Genomic DNA, 18728 nt, shown 5'->3' with positions numbered 1-18728 from the left:
GTAGGGACAGGCGGGAAGGAGAGGAGCAAGCAGACTTCGTGTTAAGCGTAGAGCCTGACATAGGTCTTGATCCCAACACCCTGTGATTAAGACCTGAGCTGAAATCAAGAGTTGGAAGCTCAACTCACTGAGCCACCTTGATGCCCCAGATTCCCTTTCTTTTACTGTGGCTCTGACTATTTTCTTCCTATCACTCTACCTTTGCTTCAGCTATTCTGGCTTCTTTAGGATGCTCCTGACTCAGGGCCTCATTCTGTCTATCCTCCTATAATATTGTCCTTCTGTCCATCTCTTCCTTCCTTCCCCAATATCTGCACACTTCACTTCCTTGCCTCTTGCAGTCTTTTGCTTAAATACTCAGTTGCATTTCATTAGAGCAGCCTTTTTTGACTGGTACCATTCTCATATTCCTTAGCCTGTTCAATTTTGTTCATAGCATTATCACCTCCAAACATGTTTCATATTTATTATTTATTTATTTATTTTTAATATTTATTTTTTAATCCCCCTCTTTTGGGATTTAAGCTCTATGTGTGCAAGTATTTGTTTTCAACTGTTGTATTCCCAGTGGCTAAAATGATGCCCGAAACATAGTAGGAACTTAATAAATGCCATTGAATGAACAGAATGAACAGATAATTGAATAGATGAATCAGTGAACACTACAGGCAGAATTAAATGTTAATGAGAAAAGCTTATATGCAGTACAGTGCAATAAGAAGAGGTGAGGATGGTAAAATTAAAAACATCCAAAAGAGAGGGCGCCTGGGTGGCTCAGTGGGTTAAAGCCTCTGCCTTCGGCTCGGGTCATGATCTCAGGGTCCTGGGATCGAGCCCCACATCGGGCTCTCTGCTCAGCAGGGAGCCTGCTTCCTCCTCTCTCTCTGCCTGCCTCTCTGCCTACTTATGATTTCTCTCTGTCGAATAAATAAATAAAATCTTAAAAAAAAAAAACAACCATCCAAAAGAAAAAAATTTCTGTCATACACTTTTTTCTACAAAAAGAAAAAAAAAGTCTCTAGGGACACCTGGGTGGCTCATTGGGTTAAGCCTCTGCCTTCGGCTTGGGTCACGATCTCAGGGTTCTGGAACAGAGCTCTGCATCGGGCTCTCTGCTCAGTGGGGAGCCTGCTTTCCCCTCTTCCCTCTCTCTCTGCCTGCCTCTTTGCCTACTTATGATCTCTCTCTCCATCAAATAAATAAATAAAATCTTTAAAAAGCCTCTAAATTTGAATTTGGCCATCTAAAAACTCTAAATCCAAAACATTGGTAATAGAAGACATGGTTAGGCACAATTCTCTGAGCGTCAGGCCAATCCAGAGCTAATTTGGGGTTTGTCACGCATTGTCAAGGTACATTCATAAATGGGAAATGGCGTGCATAGTAGCAAAGACAGAGTTTAATTATATTTAAATTAATTCAAGAAGAGCCTGAAGAAGTCTTTTCTGACACCAATTAGGAGAGAGTGGCTTCTAAAGAATAAGTCATCTGTTGAAGACAGACCCACAGATTATTTGAATCTAACTCCACATAAATTCTAGACTGTTGATTTTGTTAAAACATAAGGCAATAAAAATAATAAATGCCACATACAGCAAGAGCTTTGACTTCATGGAGAAATTGATATGGTGTTTTTGTATTCATTGTAAAAGCACTCGCCTTGAATAACTCAACTTTGCTGATGATGCTGAGGTTCACATCCACGGTGAGGGCTAACTGCATGGTGAGAGGCAGGGTGCAGAGCAGATCAGATTCATCTTTACAAAGACAAGCACAGAAACCCACAAGCAGAATAATTAATAAAAAATCACATAAGTGTAAGAGAGATTTTAAAAATTAAGGAAATAAAGTGCCAACTCTTTTTATAGATAGCTGCATCAAATTCTATACTTTTATTACTTCTATTGGACATACATATGTATCACAATCACACTATCACTTTCATGGGGAAAAGAAGTATTTTAACTATTGATGACATAATAGTTCTGAATAGTTTCAGGACATTGTGTTTACTGAAGCTTAAGATGTAAAGTTCAGTGATTATGGCTAGTGAACAACCTAATGGAAAAAGGATCTAGTTTTTGTCTTGATTCTGTAGATGCCAGCTCTAATATCCTGAAGATGGCAAGTTATAATGACTACCATGTGGCATTTGAAAGCTCACTGAGCTCTGTCACTATCTTATTTGACCCTTGTGACAACCGTAAGGGTAAGTGTTCTCATTCCTGCTTTGCAGAAAAAAGAAACAAAAAAAGAACTGAGATTCAGAGAGATTGTAAGTGACTTTTTCAATTATGCATAATTGCTAGATGGCTCAGCTGGGAATGAAATCTAAAAGGAACTGTGCTGGGGTGCCTGGGTAGCTGAGTCGTTAGGCATCTGCCTTCAGCTTGGGTCGTGATCCCGGGGTCCTGGTATTGAGTCCCACATCAGGCTCCTTGCTCAGTGGGAAACCTGTTTCTCCCTCTCCCACTTCCCCTTGCTTGTGTTCCCTCTCTCACTGTGTCTCTCTCTGTCAAATAAATAAAATCTTTAAAAAATTCTATTAAAAAAAAAGAAATGTGCTGAGTAAATTCAAATTATTGTTATTTACTTTCTTATTAACTCAATGAAGAATGCAAATACATTAATGATTTTTCTGTATGTGAATTTAATGATGGACCTTCAGGCTGATAAAATGTTCCATAAACAAATCTGTCCACTCTTAGTCTCTAGTATGGTACAAATTTCTGAGAGTTTATCATTTTTGATGTTTCCTTACAACCATTTAGAAAAAAAAATTGATATATCCTTATTTTGATTCCAATATTGATTCTAAATATGAATATCCTTTCTATAAAAACACAACTCCTTGTTTCCAAGGACTGTCCTTAGTTCCCTCTTAAACCAAGGAGTTGGAGCAGTATCTACAGTTAGAGAGAAGGAAGGAACCTGCTAGTGCTTCTTTTGTTGTTCTTCCTCACTTGACACATCCTCAGGAATAGCTTTTTCAGCATTTGCATAACTGGTAAGTTATGTTTGGATATGTGAAAGAAAATCTCATGGTATTAAACTAATACTCTAAAGATCATTTAGTTGTTTTCCAATCTTTTGCTCAAATCCAATTAGTTTCTGCTTCTAACTTATAGAACTTGCATTATAGGGACATGCTATATAGGGATTTAGTTGGTAATTTGCCTTGCTTACCTAGCATTCTTTGGGAGTCCCACGTATATTCGTACCAAGTCCGAACTCGATTCTGCACAGTCTTAGGAATGGAATAAGTGTTCATGTAGGAAATAGTCTGATCCATGCTGATTCGGAAGTAGTTCTGATTGGCTGTAGCTGCCCCAATTACATCTTGCATCTAAAACCACAAATATGGTCATTTCACACCTGGCAGAGGACCTGCAAGAGTTACTAAAAGCCCAGTTGAATTATGAGTTTTTATGTTACATTCCACTCCAAAGCTCTACTTCATTTTTAACACACTGATATTGAATCTTAATTTCAACCATTTATATAAAACATTGGGCAAATCATATCCTCCCTCTGACCCCATAAGGACAACAATAGGACCTGTCTTACCGTGTGAAGTTTTCATGAAGACTCAGTCACATAATGCATGTGACGGCACCCAATCTTCTTTGCAAACTTGTATATTACTGCAAAGATGCTAGTTGGTATTTTAAAAATTACACAGTTTGTGCTTATTCAAGGTATACACAAAGAAAGTTGAGCAATTACCTGGTAGAATGTCTAGTCCACTTTTGTGAGTCTCACTTTGAAAGCATCCTTCATAGATTATCCAGTGTGTCTGGCTTTATGGACTCAATTCATCATGAAATTGCAACCTCTGTACTTCCCTTTGTGTTGTTTAGACAGATAAAATCAAATCTCATCATGCTTAAGGCACAGTATTCAGCAGAAGTTGAAATGTGCTGAAATTACTGAAGCATCATCTACTGCTGTGACAATACTTAAGGAACTGTCAGGTTTTAGTTCTTGGATGTTTATAACTCAGCCATAAAAACCCACTCTAGGTTAAAAGCTGATCTTTAAGGTCTCAGCACAAAAAAGATATATAGCTTGACTCTTCCTCTCACATAGAGGGAAGCAAGTGGTTGTAAATTTGCTTTGACTGTGGGTTTATAATACGGAGGAAAACCAGGGTCTCACTTTTACATTCTTGAGACTTTGCTCATTCATTCTAGTAGCTGAGCCTTTTCTGCTTGTAGAAAAACTACTCATTCTTTTGAGGTCTACTTCAAATGGCTCTTTTATTGTGGTGCCTTCCTCAGTTTATACTTTTAGAGTCAATGGATTTTTCTTCTTGTCAATGGATTTTTCTTCTTATCAAAAGTATCTGCTGAGGAGCTATGCAGAGAGTCCAACTGGATACATCTATTTCAGTCCCTGACTTACTCCTTGGCGCTATTCTAAATACCCTTCACAACCTCAGTTACTAGACCTCCTTTTTACAAGCCATTCTTGACAGGTGGAACACATTACCAAGTCACCGAAGGCCATGAGAATTAGAGTATTAGTGGCTGGGTTTGGAGATTTAATAGAGTTTTAAATTGGGAGCTAAGGATAATTAAGAGCATTATTGATCAACGTTGAGGACACAGAAATTATAGTGACAGTAATCTGAATGGTTTATGCGCTATCCTTCAGCAGTGTTGGGTTTTGGTAGCATTGGTGAGAAGACATGCGTTCCATGATGTGTTCCAGATTAGGGGGAGAAAATGTTAGTCTCTATGAGTTGTATCAGAGAATAGAATACTGTAGTTAAAATGTCATCATGAGGTTCAGGGTGTAGTACTTGGTGTGGTTATATGTGGGAATTTTGAATAAATGGAGATTGTGTCCCAGTCCCTTTTTTGTTTTTAACTGTTTTCCTCAACATCTTGTGTTTACTATGAGAGTTTAAGACACAAATCTGTATCTCCTTTCTCACTCTTTTTTTGTGGTGGGGGCGGGGAGACTCTAGTACTACATTCTCAGTGGCTTGATATTTCTTTCTGTTCCTGTTGGAACCTCAAATTCAATGTAGAGGAAGATGTGGTATGGTGTGTAAAGCAACACTTCTCAAACTTTCATGTGTATATAAATCACCTTAAGATCTTGTTAAATTGCAGATTCTGACTCCCTAGTTCTGGGGTGAGGTCTGAAATCTAAATTTTCCAAGTGGCTCTTCTGCTCTTAGTCCAAAGACCATATTCAGAGTAGCAAGAAAATTTAATAGGAGCAAGATCCAATTTTTTAATTTTATAGACATTGCCTTGGACATAGTAAGTGCTAAATACATGTTAAAATTTTACTATTACTAACAATATTGTATGACTTTATCAATACAACTGTGAATTACATGTAGGAATTAGGGATCCCTTTTAATCTCTTTAAACTGGAGTTGCTTCATGTATAAAAGTAAGACAGCAGGGGATATGACTACCTCACACAGATTTTTATGAGAAACTATGGAATATTAAGATTTTTGTTATTTATGTTCAAATTAATTGCATTTCTCTCTAAACCAGCTTTCCATTTCCAATCATTGTCGATGCAATGATTAAGCCATTAAGATGATATTTATACTTACAGTTTTTAACTGCTTATGTTTTTTCCCCAAACCTAAATATTTTCTAGAGTTTCCTTTACAATCTCTCTCTCCACTCTGTTACCATGTTCAGCCTTGAGTTGCCCATATCCCTATATATCTTTTTAACCATATTTTAAAATTTTCTGTATTTTGATGCTTTGATATCTGGTACTATCTCTCCCAGAGTTAGCTAATTCCTAGAGATAGCAAACAACTCCACTGGGAGTACACCTTTCATAGACAAAGTAACCAATCCAGAGGCTATATGTCCAACAGTCTTCTTTATTGGACTCTCATATTCCAGGCTACTATTCACTTGATCCACCTAATTACCCCACAGCCAAGTACCAGCCAACAGAGAGAGTCCCTACTCCCCAGAACCTGTGAAAATTCTCTAAACTAGCCAATCCTAAATCTGCTTACCCTGCTTCACCTGTTCCTTCCCTGGTGCTTCCCCACGTGGCCCTTTGGCATGTTGTGACCCTTCTTTTTTGGGTCTATTTGTATAACAAACTATCTTTTCAAGGTCAGTTGTCTCCTGATTTGTTGGCCTCACCATACATAAATAATAATAAAACATACTTCATTTTTTAAAGATTTATTTGTTTATTTGTGCCTGAGAGAGAGAGAAAGAGAGAGAGAAAGAAAAAGAGAGAGAGTGGTGGGGATGGTCAGAGGGAGAAATATAGAGAGAGAATCTCCAGCCTCAATGTGGAGCTTGATCCCATGACCCTGAGATCAGGACCTTGAGATCATGACCCCAACCAAAATCAAAAGTTGGATGCTCAACCAAGTGGGCTACCCAGGCGCCCCATAATAAAACCTACTTTCTTTTTTTGCAATAAAAATGTAATTTCTTTATTTCACATCGTTTATCTGACCCCCATAATGAGCTTCCCCCAAGATGGTTGCCCAAAAAAACCTTCACAACAGTCTGGAATTAAACCTACTTTAAAAAACAGTATCATGTCCTCCAGTTCATATTATATTTTGATTAATCTTCCTGAATCTCTCCTTTGTTCAAAATGTCCCATTGGCTGACTTCCTATTGCCGCTAAGATAAAGTTCAGTATCTTTAATATTTGGAGCCCTTAAAATATTTTGTCCTTAGGTACATCTCTAACCTATTTATAAGCATCATTCACTCTGGTCATTCTGTACTCTATTTCCTCAAATACGCTTGTGTTTTATCATTGCCATCTTTCACAGAGTTTCTGATTGATTGGACTACCTGTCTATAACTACTGGATCCTATCTTTTTTTTTTTTTTTTAAGATGTTGCAAATACATTCTTCTGGGAAACTTCCCTATTCTGAACTAATACAGAGATTTCAAACTTTCTTTTTGTACTTACCATGGATAGCAGGCCCTGATATTCATGGCTGTAGGAGTTGAGTTTTGACTATTGTGGTCAGCCTCAAATGTTATAAAAATAGTTTTTATTGCTAAATTGTGTTAAAGCATGGGACTTATTCATACCACAGTGAGTGTGGTAAGAACTAATGATGTATCTAATGATGATAGTCATTTTGTGATTTTGCCTAACTCTTTACCCAGGACACGAAGCTCAACATGACTTTTTTGTTCTCAAACATATGGTATATGAAGTACTTCCCAAGGAAGTAAACCTTTGAAGAATGCTATGCTCTTCAGGTTTTTATTTCTTATAAATTTGGGAGTCCACAAAGATACTGGACTCTATGCCTTGCAAATGCCAACTATCTTACAATAGTTATTTGCAATTGTTTTACTTTCTTACCAGACTGTGATTCCTTGAGAATAAGGACAAAGAGATGTCATAGTAAGCATTTATGAGCCAATGACTTATTAATTAAATATATTTAGATGGCATTTAGTAGCCTCTGGTTTAAGTAACCTCTGAAGTTGATTTTAATCTAGGGACTGTATGACAATACTTGAAGTTTAATTAAAGAAGGGAGATTTAAAAGTTTTTCAGGAAATTCCAAGAAGTCAATTTAGAAACTTGATTTTCTCTGAGTCTAACATGGCACTCACTGTGGATAGGTCTTCTGAGAGATAAAACAGTTTAAAAATTGAAAGGCAATGTTGGCTCATTCACATCTTCCTCCAATTCATTAAAATAGATGAACATTAGTAAAAATAAAGAAAGCACTAGATGGATTTTGATTTTTCTTTTGTAAAATTATAAAGACTTATTAGATTTTCAAAAATTGTACCATTACGTATCTAGGGATTCACATCTCTATTTACCTGACCAATTAAGCTGGAGAACACAAAAACTCCAGAAAAAAAATTCAACAGTTGAAAAGCTATTTCAAATGATGTTTGTGGTTCTGGAAGGCCCCCGATGGTAATTAAAGTTCGAACAGCCCAGTAATAACACCTCAGATACCTGTGAAAAGAAAACATACATTTTGCCTTTTACTATTACATTAAAAAACCACTATGCTTGGGAGTATAGATTACTACTAAGTTATAACACATTTCCTCCTAAGCATGATTTTCTTTCTATAGGAAGCATTAGCAAATACCATGTTATTAACAAACTTCTTGATAAATATTATGAATTGGCTAAATAATTAGCCCCAATGGAGGGTGTTTACTAGCTGTTCTGCTTATCTCTTGCTGCAAAATATCACCCCAAAATTTACTGTTATGAAACAACTATTTTATTAGGACTTATAAATTTGTCATTGGATATTCGTGTAAAACCCAACATAGATGGCTCATTAATGCTCCATGATGAGTAGACCCTCAGCTGGGGTGACTTTAATGACTGGAGATAGTTGGGCAGACTTATTGAGGCCAAATACCTGGGGCCTTGATTCTAACTGTTGACTGGGTTCCTCTGTTCTACACATTATGTTTGTTTGGAATGCCCAAGGTGTCTTCTTCTCTCACATGTCTGAGCCTTGGCTGGATTGGTTAGGATGGATGGGTCTGTCTGGCTATCCTCTTTTCAAGCAGCCTCTCAGTACAACTAGCTTGAACTTCCTCATAGCATGGCAGTCTCAGGGTAGATGGGCTTCTTACATGGTGGCTCTAGCAGCTCAGTAGCTATAAGTTTTCTTATAACTTAGAAGTTCCATAATGTCTTAATCTTTTGTTACAGAGTTGAGGGAAAGGATAGCAGTACTTTTTACAGAATTCTTACAATGAGAGGAGCAGCAAAGAATTTGAGGGCATCTTTAAACTACCACACTAGTGATTTATGAGATCGAGGATATTTATAAAGATTGGGGAGCCTTTATAGTTTAGATACACTTATTTTTACTGATAGAAAATAGAGCAGATATATTCCTCCTCTCTTTTTTCTAACCATACTTATTAAATTATTGAATATATAACCATAACAGAGGTAGAGGCATACTGACCTCAACATTGAAAGGGAAATTTCTCTTGGGTGTAATATGTAATTCATCTAGAAATTTAGTATTGAAGAAAATCAGGTATAATAATGATATACTCGATTACTATAATAATCAAGTTTAGAAATATACTTGATAAAGATTTTGTACTTGAACAATTGCAAGTGGAGAGACTGGGATCAATATAGCCCAGATAGGAAGAGAATTAGAAATCAAGGCAGCAGAAAAGAATATGTTAAAGATTAGGACAGAACATATAAGATTGACTTAGCTACATTTGGCTAAGGGTTTCATAGAGTCTGTAGTAAGGTAGGAATGAAAGTTGGTATTACAACCTCATTGTACATTTATTATAATTTTTGTGCATTAGGTACAGTACTTGATATATTTCATATAGCTCTGATAACATGGTCTGAATCAGCTATTCCCACTGAATCCTTGAAGAAAAATTTGCTATATAGACACAACATCTCCATATATTGCGGCGGGGAGGCACTGGATTTTGTGGATTCCAACTAGCAGTTCTAGTTTCCAGGGTAGACACAGAAAAGCAGTATTTTTTACAGAATTCTGGTCCTAGTCTGGCTTTTATTTCTTTTATTACGTGTGCCATGTAAATATTTGCACTTCAAGTAATTGTGTATTAGTCTTTGAACGAGGGTGGTCTTTTTCTTGTGAAAAAGTTTATAGTTTTCAGATTTTTAAACAGTAGGGAGTTGGAGGTTTGCAAAGAATCAAACTGCAGTTAATGTCACTATTCAAAAGCAGATCTAGAAAGAAATCACTTATTTTGAAATTCAATACCTTCTGAAGGACATGAGTTTCTTTCTTTCTTTTTTTTTTTTTTAAGCTGCCAGATGTAGGAACAGAAAAATAATTAACTCTTTGGGAAGATTTGAAACCACTGTGCCAAGAGAATAAAAATATTACCACTCTGTAATTCTTTTCTAGCAGACTTCTTTGGACTTGTTAACATTACAGTGAACTGGATGTCAAAGAGAACCACCTTGAAGAAGTATGGAATTAATTTTATAGATTGCATTTTAACTTTTAAAATTCCAATTTATAATTTCCAATTACTGATTTTGTTTGGTCACAGGCCTAGGACTTGTGGGTCTCTTTAAATTAAGGAAATACATTGAACCCAATACTGCCCAAGAGTGGGACAGGTTCTAGATTCTCTCCCTACATGGCCAACTCCATTACAAATGTTGGGATTACTTCCCCTTCAAAGTCACTACAGTGTTAGCAGGAATAAATACGAATTACTTTCATTTTCTATTTATGGATGTTAGAAAAGAATCAAATGTGAGATATAGACATTGATTTTTTGAATCTGAAGTGTTAGCCTTGAACTATTATTTTTTTGTGTACAAAATAGTCTGCTATGTTAATTGGAAGTTTTCTGCCCTAATGCTTTAAGGTTTATTTTTGGATCTTTTCTCAGTCATGTCTCATATACTCAGACATGCACAACCAGAGGTAAGATTTGTAATTTAATTAGATGGCACCTTATTGATTTTTCTAGGATTAGCTTAATTAGTCAAGTGTGTCCACCTCTAATATTAACATGGTAGGAAGATAGATCTTTTCAAGGAGATTCTATCTGGCTGATTTAATACATGAAGTATCTAATAGGCTGTATACATATAGTTCCAAGTTAGAGCAGTAAGGCAGAATTTGACATAAAACCATAAAAAACACTTAGTGTGAAAATAGAAATTCTTCTGTGAAACAAACATGACATGAAACCTCCCTCCAACATGTTTTTTTATAAGATCTTTCAAACAAAAGAATTGAAAGAATTTTATAGTGAATCCCCACCTTTTATAGTGAACACCTAGATTCTACTATAAACATTTTATTCTACCTACTTTGTCACATATCCCTCCAATTTTCCATTCAGCAATCCATTTTCTTTTCTTTTCCATCTTATTTTTTGGATGCATTTCAAAGTAATTTGCAGACAGTAAGCACTTCCTTCTAAATGCAGTGCTTCAGAACAAATATATTAACCAGAGTTCAATATTTGTATAGAGTTATTTTTAAATTTTGAAAATACAATAAAAGCACAAATCTCAAGTATATTATTTGATGAATTTTGACAAATATATATTTCTGTGTAACCCAAATACTTATCTAGATAGAGAACATTTCCATCTCTCTAGAAAGTTCTGTCATTCCTTTTCCTGGAGGCCAACATTCTTCTAATGTTTTCGACCAGAGATGAGTTTTGCATTTTAGAATTCCACATAAATGAAATTATACCATATGTACACTTTTCTGTAAGATGTCTTTCACTCAGGATAATGATTTTGAAATTTATTCATGTTGTTGTATGTAAAAACAGTTTTTGCTTTTTTATTGCTGAGTAGAATCCATTGGATGAATATAGCACAGTTTGTTTACTCTCCTATGTATGAACACCTAGGCTGTCTCAAGTTTTTGGTTGTTATGAATAAACATTCTTCAATGTACTTATATAAGTTTATAATGGACACATATTTTAATTTTTCTTGAGTAAATATTTAGGCTTGAATTTTTGTTTGTAAGGTACATTTTTTTCAAGTTTTTATTTGAATTCCAGTTAGTTAACATTCAGCATAACATTAGTTTCAGGGGTAGAATCTAGAGATTTATCACTTACATACAACGTGTAAGTTGTATGTTTAATTGTAAAAGAAACTGTCAGATCTTTTCCTAAAGTGGTTGTTATTTTGCATTCTCTCCAACAATATATGAGCATTCCAGTTGTTTCTTGTTCTTACCCTCACACTTGACATTTTCAGTCTTTTTAATTTTTAGCCTTTGTGGTGGATGTACAGTGGAACATGTAACTTTTAAAAGTATCTAATTTAATACTTTGTGAGTGGACCTTCTTAACTACTGCTATCCACCTTAGTCCCACATTTCTATAAATTTATCACTGGATGTACTGGGTATGAGGGAGAATGGTCTCACTAGAAGGTAAGTTCCACAAAGGTATTTATGGACTTAGCACAATAAGAGTTTACTAATATTTGTTGAATGATATGAAAGAATAAGTGAATGGTTATGCACACCTAGACTTACTGAAATAAGAACATAGGAAGACTGCATCTGTGAGCACATCTGTGGAATCCACTTGCAGACTCTTCCCTGTTGTGCTGCCAGATGGCTTTCATCTTCTTTCTGGTCCACTGAGCTCATTGCTGTTCTGGTGTTTTGTTACATCCAAAGGGTATATAGTGTCTCGTGTAAAGACTTTTCTTTCTTTTCTTCCTCCCTCCCTCCCTTTTTCTTTCTTTTCCCTTCCCTTCCTTTCTTTTCCCTTCCCTTTCAAAAGGATTGAAAGAATTTTATAGTGAATCCCCACCTTTTATAGTGAACACCTAGATTCTACTATAAACATTTTACTCTACCTACTTTGTCACATATCCCTCCAATTCTCCATTCAGCAATTCATTTTCTTTTCTTTTCCATCTTATTTTTTGGATGCATTTCAAAGTAATTTGCAGACAGTAAGCACTTCCTTCTAAATACAGTGCTTCAGAACAAATATATTAACCAGAGTTCAATATTTGTATAGAGTTATTTTTAAATTTTGAAAATACAATAAAAGCATAAATCTTAAGTATATTATTTGATGAACTTTTCCCTTCCCTTCCCTTACCTCCCCTCCCCTCCCTTTCCCCCATTCCCTCCCCTCCCTTTCCCTTCCCTTCCCTTCCCTTCCCTTCCCTTCCCTTCCCTTCTCTTTCCTTTTCTTTTGCTAGTGTCTAACCTGAAGTATAGGACACCGTGAAAAAATACCTTCATCTACCTTGGTCTCATTTTTCTCATGTGTAGAATGAAGGGAGGTAAGTCTTCCTAAATTTCCCCAGCATTAAGGCATAGTAATTTTGATTCCTTCATCACCCTGTCTAAAGCCATGATTCCCATGACAGCTTTGCTTGTTTTTTTTTTTTTTTTACTTTTTTTTAACTCTTTTTTTTTTTTTTTTTTGGTTAAGACATTTCTGGACGCTGGGAAATTTAGGCCCATAAATAAGTAAACTATGGTACATATGGACAAAGAACAAAGGCATACTGGGGATATTTTGGGGTACAAATAACCTTAACTACGTATGTTTTTCTTTTGAGCTAAACCTTCTTCTTCTTTATCAAGTTTTGCAGTTGAATGAAGGATGCCTATTCAATATAATTGAAATGACTTTTTGACTTCTATTAAAATGAATAGGTATGTTATTGTGGTGAGGATTAATGGAATGGTATTAAATTTGACTCTTTTTTTAAATGTTCACAATACTTCACTTATGACCCACAATTTGCTGCCTAATTCTAATGATGGCAAAGTATGTAAATCCAGTGACCTCATAAACAACCTTCACTTTATAGGTCATCAGACATCATCAAAACAGCTAAGTAAAAAACGCATTGGGCTTATGAGGTCACAGAATAATATGAAGTAATGGAAGGGGCATAGTAATAGAAGGTGGTGTCTGAAAACTTTGAGGAATAGTAAGTATATTAATAACTGCCAAAAGAAAATTATCTTAAAAATACATAAAAGTGCTCAGTTGATTAAGCGTCTGCCTTCAGCTCACGTCATGATCCCAGGGTCCTGGGATCAAGTCCCACATTGGGCTCCTTGCTCAGCAGGGAGCCTGCTTCTCCCTCTGCTTGCCTCTGTGTCTCTCTCTGTCTGAGAAATAAATAAATAAATAAAACCTTTAAAAACTACATCTTCTAAATGGAATTACTAATAGATTTGATTATAAACTTTCCAGGAATAGTTATTCTGTGTGTGTGTGTACGCATATGTGTATGTTTTCCTAATCAATGGGTCTTCTGACTTCAAATTTCTAAAATCAATTCTGATTAAAAGTTCAAAGACTGTTGTTATAATCCCTCACACACATCCCGCTCACTCTAGGTAGTGTGTAATTTTGTGAGGTATTTTCACTCTCTTTGCTCTATCCTATAATTGCTTTCCTTCCGAAGGCTGCTGTGAGTTGTTCTTCAAAGTCATGCTGGGACCTGCCCTTTTCCATTAAGGACATTACCTTATAATATGCTCAATGTCATTTCATTGGAGCATAAACTTAGGAGAGTTAATTTTATGCCAGACCCCTGTATCTACCAAAAGGAAATCTCACTATTAAATAACCCAGCTGTTACTATTGAATCATAATTCTACTGCCCTAAGATTTTCAAATAATTTTTTTTATTTCCGTGATACTTGAATATCTAATTGTCAAGTTTAATTTATGATCCTTGTTACTCTGTAAGTGTTTAATTGAGTTAGTGGTTATAGCTGACTCATAAACCCATAAAACCCTTCAGTGGTAAACTAATTAGCTACTGCACCTGCCCTCCAAATAATTAACATTGTTCATTACTAACAATCAGCATTGAAGTTGTTAAAAGTTACCTTACCACTCAGTTGTCTAAAGCAGAGGCTTTCAAACTTTTTTGATCATAATCCGGGTATGCATAATCCATGCATTTCTCAGGTCAATCCAGGATACACATACACACACACACACACACACACACACACACACACATCTCTTAGGTATGACAGACTGATAATTTCTATTCTATTCTCTTCTACTTTACTCTCTTTCACTTAAAAGTAAACTGATCTAAAAACTTTTTACTGGCCATTAATGGGTTGTGATTTATAGTTTCCCAAAAACACTGGCTTAGGAAAACACATACACTGAAACAGAAAAATTAAGAAGAATCCCTAAAATTGTTTCCTTCAAATTAAAACTTACTTATTTCCTTCACCATTATACACCCAATTAGTAGTTCCAATTCCTTCATAGTCAGAAGCCCAGTAATAAATACAGGCATTAATGTGCAGAGTAAACAGCAAGTATCCAGTTGTTCGAATGACTCTGCCAAGGAGAATAAATGCAAAGTAAGGGCTCATGTTGTTCCTGGAATACAGCCTATTTTAACATTTTCTTTTCCTTAAAGTCTCCATGGAATCTCCTTGCTTTAAATTTGTGAACTGTTAACTCTCATTAGTACAGTATAAAATGATGGTGCCATTGCACGTTTTCTAACTGCAGTGTCTTGACTGGGACTGACAGAGCGTAAAAAAAAAAAAAAACACCTTCCTCTCTTTTCACAGATGGTATGAATCAACCCCCTGAAAGACATGCCTCAGGGGTCACCTCTCCACTTTGAGTCTCATAAAATACGCTAGACTGATTTAACTGGATATCTCTGAAAAGCTCATGGGACTTTATGCTACGATTAATAGTGACTAGAAGTCTCTGTGCAAGTGAAGTTCAGGAGAGCAAATGAATGAAATTCGGATTAGAATGAATTGTCATGAGAGAGATGCAAAGTCAACTTGTGAAGGAGCACGCTTATCTGTACTTGTTCTGACTGGAACAGGTAATACATTCTATTTTTAGTTCTGTATTCTTCTAAAATCTAATAGGATTTTCATGCTTTTATCTCATTTCAAAATATTCAAGTCTGTTTTAGAACATAACCCTTTATTTTATATAGCCAAAATTCTGCAATTGCAGAATTTTTATTAATTTATTTTTATTTATTTTAATTAATTAATTATTTTTTATTTATTAATTTCTGTTTTCTTTGGCAGGGAGATCATATTCTTCTCAAATGCTGGCTAAACTATTGCACCATTACTTTCTCTGCCACCCCCAGAAGTGTACTGAGTTTACTTTACCTGTAGATATATGCTTTGTCCATTATAGACTCTAGGTGATGATTAAACTCAAAAAATGAAGTGTACTATGTAGAAAACAAACAAAAGAAATCCAAAAGTGTGTTAGTTTTAAATACATCTATTTAAATAAAACTATGTAAAATAAACTTTGTTACTGAAAATAATTCCATTCATAAGTCTCTTTAGTTGTATTTTCCTTTGGCCCCTACCTTTTAGAATGGTGCCAACCTCCCAGGGTTTCTTGCTTTATTTAATTTTGACTCTCTAGTTATAGTCTTGTTTGTAAGGCTTGTTGAAAAGCAAGCCTAAAAACATTTCTTCCCTTTTTCTTTTTAAAGCATCTAGTAGAACCCTATTTTACAATAATTAAAATCGCACTACTCAAGATATAAGCAAAATAGGAAAAGTATAATATAATCCATTGAAGTTATAAATACATATTAAGTCCTGTTGCTCAACACTAGTTTTATTTTTAAGCAAGTTGCATTAAATGTGTATTTATTTCAATAAAATTTAAAGTCTGGTAATATTAATATTAGTTAGCTGTTTTTGACGCTGTTCAAAAAGATACAATGAGTATATATGCATCTAATTTAGAGTTGCTATTTCCCTTAAGGGCTTGGGCATGGAAGGAAAACCCCTTCAGCTTGAGGTTTATTTGCCAATTTGATTACAGTGAAGAATTTGGAGTCAGAAAAATATGTGATAAAATGCACATTTTCCCACCCTGTTCTCATTTTCCTATCTCTAAAATGAATTTGTTTGAAGGAATAAATAAAGTTATGAATATTAAGTTTAACAAAGTATGCAACCCCAAGTATGTATCCAACAAAGAGCATTTGCTGCTTCTTTTTGGTTGCTGCTATTTTTGCTGTTGTCAGTTTCCACTGTGTCCCCAGGTTGTGTTGTGTTGTCTTCCCAATGTGTGAGAGAGAAATCCACCAAAAATTTATAAAATCTTTGGTGTTCCTTTTATGAAGGTTGTCTTTGGATATATGCTATTGTTGCTATTGTTAAAGATTTACATGAAGTTTCACCTCCTCACTTTCCTCAGGTTTCTTTTAGCTGCCTGATGAAGCTACGAGTTAGAAGATGTTTCTGACTCAGAATCTTTTTGAATAGGTAATGCCTTCACATAATTCAAACACAACAGGAAATATATGCCTTTAAAAGACTTGCTCCCACTCCTGCCCCTATTCATTCTGATTTTCTCTCTTGTCACCCATCCTCACCTCAGTTAACCATTTTTATTAAACATTTTTGGTAATTTTCCATTGTTTATGTAAATACAAATAAATGGAATATTTTTCCATTTGTGTTATACAAAAATTAGTATTGTTCTATAAACTACCTGTAAATAGCTTTTTTAAATTAGCAATTTACCTTAGAGATCTTCCTGTATAAATTAATAGAAAACAGTCCTTTTTATTTATTAACTTCTTGTGTTACAAAGTCATCTATTATATAGACGTCCTGCAGTTTGTTTAAGTAGTTTTCTGTTGGTGGCTATTTGAGTTGTATCCAAATATGTAAATAATTTGTTATTAAAAGTGTTTGCAGCTTTTTTTTTTTTTAGAATTATAGAATTTTAGATGAGTAAGATAACTTAGAGGTAACCTAATCTCTCATTTTACTGCCTGTGTTCCAGGCATTCAGTGACTGTCTAATGAAAAAGGACAAATGGGAAAGAATACAATTATGAAAGATTATTATGTAAGATTATGCAAGACTCATTTTCTAATTATAGTTGCATTTAGAAGTATAAAGGCATTACTATCATAGATTATAAAAATACCTCTTGTGAGATATAGAATAAAACAATCAAGAGCAACTTCCATCAGTAGAAACAATGATGTTTTGCCTTTTTAAAAAAATTCATAGTATTGATGAGGGCAGAAAATGGACAGTTTGGGAAAAATTAAAAATATTATGCTTTTCAGACATTTAAAAACATTTCAAGATTTCCATTACTATAAAAGAAAATTAAATATAGTTATCTTACCTTTAATATCCTATTTGTCCTAAATATTGGATTAAACCCAAAGAAGAGGTAGAAAACATCAAATGGCATTACTGATGCAACATCCAGCTGTTGGAAAAACACATTCACAATTGTATTGTTTATGTGCTTTTTTGGACATGGATTGATTTATATCAATGTATATATAAGCTGACCAGGCACCATGAATTATTTGTTGTTAATATAAAATTGCCTTCAGTAATATGCCTGGTGCCCCTGGAAGGTATATTTGCACCATGAAAATAAGAAAACTATTTTGTAGACTATTTCCAATGTATTTCATTTCTACCTTCATGCACCTGAGCTTTCTTTAGGCACTGCATTTTCTGCAATTTTTGTTGAGTGTCACACACACTTCAGAGATGGCATGGCTACTAATGTTAAAATACATTTTAATAGTGTTTTAAACATGGGACTCGGGCTGAAAGTCACGTCTACTCTTGATTTTATTTGAGATCACTGCACATTAACTGCAATTGTATATATGTATTTTAAAGATTTTATATATTGATTTGACAAAGGAAAGAGACAATGCACACAAGCAGGGCTAGTGGCAGGTAGAGGGAGAGGGAGAAGCAGGATCCCAGCTGAGCAGGCAGCCGGATGTGGGGCTGGATCTCAGGACCTCAGGATCATGACCAAGTGGAAGGCAGACTCTTAAATGCTTAACCTACAGAGCCACCTAGGTACCCTGCAGTTGTATATTTTTATGTTTCATCCTATTCTCCTGTTTTCAGGGCTGATTATATTGTTGGTGGTTCATCCAGATGCCTCAGTTCTTTCTATTTCTCCCCATTTGGGATGATACTGCTAACAATAAACTGCTATGAAATCCACCTATTAGATAGTGTGCAGGATAAGAGAGAGGGAAGGGTCAGTCTCATTTACAATTAACCAGTAACTCCAAGAGAAGAAGCTTTTGAAAGTACTATTATAACTAAAAAAGTTTTTAAAATTTCTCATGTATTTAATTATTCTGGTTTTCTGTTACCTGGGTAGTTGTGAAAAGGCAACATCACCTCTTGATTGTAGTGATGGCAGTAAGAAATTCTTCTATGTAAGATAACTATTCATTTTCATTGAT

At 35.1% G+C, this 18728-nt stretch overlaps 1 protein-coding gene across 2 annotated transcripts in view; it reads right to left on the bottom strand.

Annotated features, from left to right (window-relative positions):
* The window catches only part of CNGB3 (cyclic nucleotide gated channel subunit beta 3), a gene marked incomplete at both ends in the record, with an annotated part of 145931 nt that overhangs the window by 49197 nt on the left and 78006 nt on the right, over window positions 1-18728 (bottom strand). For both annotated transcript variants that reach the window (XM_080802459.1, XM_080802460.1), the window contains 6 exons: window positions 1660-1757; window positions 3187-3346; window positions 7814-7955; window positions 14693-14815; window positions 15625-15689; window positions 17627-17713. In XM_080802459.1, coding sequence (XP_080658585.1) covers window positions 1660-1757; window positions 3187-3346; window positions 7814-7955; window positions 14693-14815; window positions 15625-15689; window positions 17627-17713 — 675 coding nt within the window. The remainder of the gene's footprint in view (window positions 1-1659; window positions 1758-3186; window positions 3347-7813; window positions 7956-14692; window positions 14816-15624; window positions 15690-17626; window positions 17714-18728) is intronic.

The sequence above is a fragment of the Martes martes genome (assembly GCF_963455335.1).
Source record: "Martes martes genome assembly, chromosome: 4".
Lineage (NCBI taxonomy): Eukaryota > Metazoa > Chordata > Mammalia > Carnivora > Mustelidae > Martes > Martes martes.
This window is presented reverse-complemented; position numbering and strand designations above follow the sequence as displayed.